The sequence below is a fragment of the Gekko japonicus genome, unplaced genomic scaffold (assembly GCF_001447785.1).
Source record: "Gekko japonicus isolate JY-2015 unplaced genomic scaffold, Gekko_japonicus_V1.1 scaffold576, whole genome shotgun sequence".
NCBI classification, from domain to species: Eukaryota; Metazoa; Chordata; class Lepidosauria; order Squamata; family Gekkonidae; genus Gekko; species Gekko japonicus.
Window position 1 is genome coordinate 363,058 of NW_015172022.1, and position 6,729 is coordinate 369,786.

General features: G+C 40.1%; 1 protein-coding gene across 1 annotated transcript in view; it reads right to left on the reverse strand.

Annotated features, from left to right (window-relative positions):
- The window catches only part of MAMDC2 (MAM domain containing 2), a 69,905-nt gene that overhangs the window by 5,434 nt on the left and 57,742 nt on the right, over positions 1 to 6,729 (reverse strand). The window contains exons 10-12 of the mRNA XM_015420517.1: positions 6,601 to 6,694; positions 3,972 to 4,124; positions 443 to 702 (exon numbers count right to left, since the gene is read on the reverse strand). Coding sequence (XP_015276003.1) covers positions 443 to 702; positions 3,972 to 4,124; positions 6,601 to 6,694 — 507 coding nt within the window. The remainder of the gene's footprint in view (positions 1 to 442; positions 703 to 3,971; positions 4,125 to 6,600; positions 6,695 to 6,729) is intronic.

Here is a 6,729-nt window from a genome sequence, read left to right on the forward strand (position 1 = left end):
ACTCCCCCCTAGTGCGCCCTAAAGCGCCCCGGATCCGAGCTCCTCTCTTCCTGAGGTGCTCGTTCGGGTCTCCGCTTGCGCGGATTCCCTCCTCCACCGCGGGCGGGCGAGACGCCCTCGGGAGCGACCCGAGGATGCGTCCGCCATTCGCGGGAGCCAGACCGGAAGCCCCATCGCACTGTGTGCCTTGATTGTGTTGACCATGGTGTTGTATTACACCGGTGTCCTGTGAGCCGCCCTGAGCCCGCGTGCGGGGAGGGCGGGATATAAATGTAATTAAATAAATAAATAAACACTCCAAGTCTTGTAATGATTATGTGTTGTAAATGTGTAAAACTTATAAATAAATATTATTTTTAAAAAATGAAGTGAGGAAACTTTTTTTATTCAGCAGTAGCAGATATTTCCTGTAATGGGATTCATCGGTGTGATGTTGGCTTACCTGGTGATTCGTGTCACATGTATATTCTATGAGGCCTCTTAGCCAAGTGATGCTTTGTTCCCCTCGCCTTCTCCAGAGGAGTGTCTCATCCTTTTTACCATGCTTCTTCACATAAACATTTAATATCCCTGTTCCAGCTCCATACATGTGATAAAAAAATATAAGACACTGGGATGTAGAGGTGCCTCGTAGAAGCCTTGATATAAGCCGTGCTTTCTGTCCATAGACCATGTTAGATGCCTCAATGTACATGTAGTGCCCTTTAAAAAAGAAAATGTAAAGTGGTTCACCCTTGATAAACTTTGCAATTAGAAGCATATGTATTCTGTTTTTCCAGCCAGTGAAGTATATTGCTCACAGTTCAGTTAAAAGATCCTGTGATGATGTTCGTTATTATTAATGCTTACATACTACTGTTAAAAATAATTACTTTTAATGGTTATCTAATGCATTAAACACAAATATGAGAAAGCTTCTATATAATTTGGGAAGAAATCTCTTAATCCATTAATTTATAGATATTATTCACTTTCCTCTGCACTTTCTTAACAGAGGTATTTATGGTTTCACCCTGGATACCCAAATTATTCTCCCTCCAGAATGTAAATTATGATAAAAGAATAATTTATGCAAACATGCTTATTTGCTCAACCAGGACTCCTTGTTATAAACTGAAGTTTTCACATATAAGAGGCCAGAAACTTGCTTTTAAAATGTTAAAGACAAGATTATTGGATATCCTAGTCTGATTCAGTTACATCTGACAGACTATTTTGTCTACTAGACATCAAATTCTGAGTACAATTAATATACATAAAATAGTTGTATCAAGGAAATGAACTTCTCATCTTAATTTGTAAATTAAACTTTTATTATCTAGCTATTTTATTACAGATTGACACACTACATGCCACCTCACCCATCACTTGTTTGAGAAAATTGTAATGCCTTTGTCCCTCCTAGACACTGCTCATTTGTGAAGAAATGACCTGTCTCCCTCTCCTAGCTGATTTCTTACTATGAATGGTTCTATTGTGATATTTCCCCCCACTTAATCTTTATGTAGACTCAAACCTCTAATAATTTTTGAATAAAATCATGTAGTTAAGTTTGCTGTGATATTAATTTTAATTTTGAGGAAATTCCTCCTTTTCAAACAAGTAAGAACTGCTCCCAAGGTTGTTTTTTTAAAAAATAATCTATATATCTAATAGCCAAGTGGCCCCCGGAGTGCGGATCGCTAAATCAGCGCTCCGGGGGCACTTGGGGGGGGGGAGGTTTGTGCACTCTTGGGGCAGTCCCCAGGGGTGCACAAAAATCTAAAAACGCTTCCTCCTTTTCCTCATAGGTGCGGAGGTCCTCCTCTCCCACGAGTATCGCGGGTCCCCCACTTGTAATAATTAAAGACTAACTGAACTACATTGTATGAGAATTTGATTCTCTGACTTCCATCTGATGTATTGGTCCAAGGCTATAAAACTATGTGAAGTTGACCATAGAATGTATCCTGACTCAAGTTCAGACTCTGATTTAAGTAATTTAGGAATCACCTCTTCAGGTTTTTATTACAGCATTAATAAAGCCTTTATTTTATTGTAGTCATTAGTCATCAACCAGAATGCAGTATGTTTTATAAACTACTGGCAAAAATGCTTAGAATTATGCAACCCAAAAGCCAAACATATAGCCAAAGAGAGGGGGCCCCTACCTTCAGTTGCTTTGCACAAAAGAGAAGAAAGGAGGCTGGCGCAAGTGTCCTCATTTTGTATGGGAAACACTGTTGTTATTTCACTTTCCACAAAAAAAAGACCAAAATGCAACCACAGCTGACCTTTCATTACCCAACAAGTGACTGGTCACTTGCAAGCTATGTTCCGCTCATCCCACATTACACCACACACACTCATTTAATATCAATGGTGTTTCTCCATATATCCTAGATTTGTCACGGAGGGAGCGTTGACTCTCAAAAGCTTATACCTTGAAAATCTTCAGGTGCGTAGCCATGTTGGTCTGAAGCAGCAGAACAAAGTTTGAGCCCAGTGGCACCTTTAAGATTAACACGGGCGAGCAGGCTTGAATCTGTTAAACATCTTCATTATGTTGAATGCTAATTTACTGGTCATGTAGTTGGACTCACTGGACATGTAGTTGGACCACTGGACTCAAACTTTGTCCTGCTGCTTCAGACCAACACAGCTACCCACCTGAATCAACCTCTGCCTATATGTATGGACTGGTAATATCCAGTTCATTGTATCTAAGAAAGTGTGCATGCGCACAAAAGCTCATACCTTGAATAAAATTTTGTTGGTCTTAAAGATGCCACTGGACTCCAATCTAGCTGTTTTACTGAAGAGCAACTCAGCGACCCTCTGGAACATATATATCCTGACACTTATTTTCCAACCACTGTCCTGGCTGGGACTGTTCTACTGTGGGTTCCTTCTTAGAGTCTATGGGTTTTGATTATCAGTGGTAGTGCAACAGTTGTGTACACCATCAAAGAGAGGACTGCCCAAAAGAATCCCTGCATAGTTTCTCACTAGCTTATGAGGTATAGTTTTATTTTCCCAGTCTTTTTTAATAGTTACGGTTTAAGCTTCAATGGTTGTAATTTGTTTCAAACTGTTAAACTGTTTTTTGTGGTTATGTTGTATCTGCTAAGAGCTGCTTGGGTGGAGAGAATGGTCAATAAATTCTACTAACTGAATGTTTTTTGCAGTTCAGCGATAGGATCTGCCTTGATTCCCCAAAGACTACTGCAAAACATATGTAAACTGATCTTTAGGTATATCCTTGATATTCAACTTCAACTCTCTCTGCCTAACCTTAAAAGCAGCCATTACCATGACTTCTGCCACAAATACATTCATTGTTTTAGAATGTATTAACTCTCAAACCACTGAAGCAGTTTCCTTAGTCTGTGCCACCTGAACAGTGATACTGATGGTTTACTAATGCTTCTTCCTATGCCTAACATTCATTGATTCTTGTGTTTTAACTGAATATGTGGAGATTTGACCACGCATAAGCTCTATTTATTGCTAATTGGAATGTTCTGTTTAGTGTTAAGACCATTCTATTCTTCCAATAGCACATTTTCCTGTATTAATAAATTATTTCCAACCTTGTCTAGATACGGTTTATTGGAGGAGACTGAGAGAGAAATTGAACCATAATCAAATTCCATAAATTCATATCTTCAAGACACAAGGCAATTCACCATCATAAAGTGAGATTAGATAGAGTGTTAGTTATTTAATAGGGAAAATAGCAGGTTTGTCTTGCTTTAATTATGCAAGGCCCTTTTATAGTTTGAGTAACTGTGATTTTGAACACTGGTGAATGGCCTGTAAGAGGGAAGGAAGAAGTATATCAGAAAGAATCAACGCACGACACTCCAGTCATTTGAGTTAACATCCTGCCTTCAGGACTATTCTCTTCTTCACCTCTTCTCTAGACTGAGTCTCCATATTTTAGTCATAGCTGTCTTGTCTGAAAACTTACAGTATAAATTGTAACTCACCTACCCCAGTAGTGTGGTCTCCTTTTGGACCAGTGTAAGATGTGGGAGTCTGACCTCTTCGCCTGTGCCAACTGGCCCGGTTTTTCTTTTGCTGAGTAAATGCACACTCATTTCTTTCAAAAGTACATTCTCTAGGAAAAGCAGGTAATAAGTCTACAACAAAGAATTTGCAGAGTTAAAAGTTGCACATATATCTGAAACTGAGTTATATAGTCATATAAAAACATAAAGTGTAAATATAAGCTAGGGATGTATAATCCGTATACATTTGAAGAAGCCAGGAATCGGAATGTGTCTACTTGATGTCTTTTCTAGTCACTTCCATTTAACACTGATGTCATATTTATTTAACGCCTTTCCACCAAATCAGGGTCCACAAGGTGAACCCTCTAAGCCTCCCTCAAAATAATAGTATTAAGCTTCAGTTCACAAAATATACCTGATTAGGGTTGCCAAATAATTCTTCGCCGGGAGCGGGGGCCTCCCAGCCCGTGTCGCATAAGTGCGCGCGCGCACATCACCCGGAAGTGACGTAGGCACGCTGGGGGCGGGGCCACGGCCATACAAGGAAAAACCATAGAGTTTTCCCTTGTATGGCCATGGCCCCGCCCCCAGCGTGCCCGGTGTGCCCACGTCACTTCCTAGTCCCCGGGGCCCGATTCCGCGGGGCAGAAAGTGGCAGAAAGCGGGGGTTTCCCCGCCCCTGGCCCGATTTGGCAGCCCTATACCTGATGTTCATTCTCATGTAAATTTACAGGTATTACTCAAATAACAATGTCACATTTGTCTTGGTAAGATTAGAGATGAGAATCATAACACAAGAACCATTATTGATGCATTTACACAGGCATTTTTCCCACTTACAATTTGGAGTTTTAATGCTAAAGTAGAAGTTTAGGAGAATTCAGCATCAAAATTGCATCTTTGGTAATACAGACAGCAGTTTAAAACTGATACATTCTCCTTCTATAGTGCAGACATGAAGAGGGAAGATCTAAATGAATTCAGCTCACGGTAAATGTGGCATTTGGGAATCTGATGTGCTAAATGAAAGCATTCCATCCCCCTGCCACAGAACCCATATTTAGAAAAGCTCTATAACACATCCGTGCCCTCTGAGCAATGCTCCCTCTAAGCCGTGGAGACTCATGAGAAAAAAAATTTACTTGGTGAACTACTGGCATTAAAGTTGTGAGTGAGCGATTTGGCTACTGCATAAGTTAGTTTGCTCTGGAGCGATCCTTCCTGAGCTAAGACAAAAATGTGTGAGCCAGAGGCTAAAAAACTGTGAGCTAGCTCACACTAACTCAGCTTAGAAGGAACACTGCCTCTGAGTAAGACTGCCTGGAGGAGAAAAAATCCCTGTCCCTTTAATAGAACCTTAATGATGTGTTATTTACCAGGTAATGTTATTTGTTTACTTGATTGCCTGCTGAAACTCAAACAATTCATTAAAATAGCTCAAGACATTAAATAAAAATGCAATATGACTTGGATTACAAAAATTAGAAATAATGCAAAAAAGTATCACACATGATATCACAAATAAATGCAGAAAATGGAATTATTAAAGTAGAATACAATGGAGTAAGAGCATGGTTATACATACAATAGACTACAATCGTGTTCCCTTTATAGAGGCACTTCCATGCCATGGAAAGCTTCAGCTGCCCATTTCCACACATTAAGCCTATGTTAAAAGGAACAGGACTTTTTCATTCAAACGTACCTATTAATATAGAAGGCAGAATGTGGATAGGCAGCCATTTCACTTGAGTCTGCTGAAAGTAGTAATGTTAACTGATGCTAATTCAGTCTTCTGGCTTGTAAGTCACTCTGATAATATTTTTAGTTGAAAAGTGACTTGATATGTTTATAAAATGGGATGGGTGTTCTTTATGGTGCTAAAACCCTGGACCAAAAAAAAAAGTCCTATCCCTTTAATGGAGGCTTGAGGGAATGTTATTTACCAGGTGATATCTCCATGCCTGAAAAGCTTCAACTGCACATTTCCACACTGTGAGCCTCTATTAAAGGGGCAGGCTGTTCTTCCTCCAGGCTGCTGGCAACTTTAAACTTCATTAGCATGCACTATTTGCTTGGATTGATGGCAGCTAGCCAGGTTCCTCTGGTAGCCTGACTTCTAGGGAGAACAAGTGCTGGATATTCTCTACATAGTCCAGGTCAGTACAGCCTGTGTGGAAGGTCTGACCACTGTAACCAGGTATGTGTTTGGGGAGGGATGACGTCTTTTAAGTTAGACCAGACAAGGTGCCACGCTTGTCAAGGGCTCTGTGAGAGGTATGTGTTTGGGGAGGGATGACGTCTCTTAAGTTAGACCACGCTTGTCAAGGGCTCTGTGTGAACTGGGGCCATTGCATGTGCCTCTACCCTATGTCATAGCTTTGAACAAAACATCTGCACCTATTTTCCACAAGCCACTTAGTAAAGAAAAGGCAGGTCTTACCCATGGTTAGTTGATTCAAAATACACATCTTAGGAAATGACATTATAATATATTACATTCTGAAAGAAAAAATACAACTCATAGAGGAATTCTACATAGCAAGAAATGGTTGTTACTAAATATTACTAAGGTGTGTCCACCATTATTAAAAATTTATCTTACCAGTACTGTGACAGCTTCCAACGCCTACTGATACATCATCCAGTGCTACCAGTCCACAGTCCCAAAAGCTTTTACACCAGCTCACAAACACAACCTGACATTTAAAGAAAACGTAGGCCAGTCATCTTA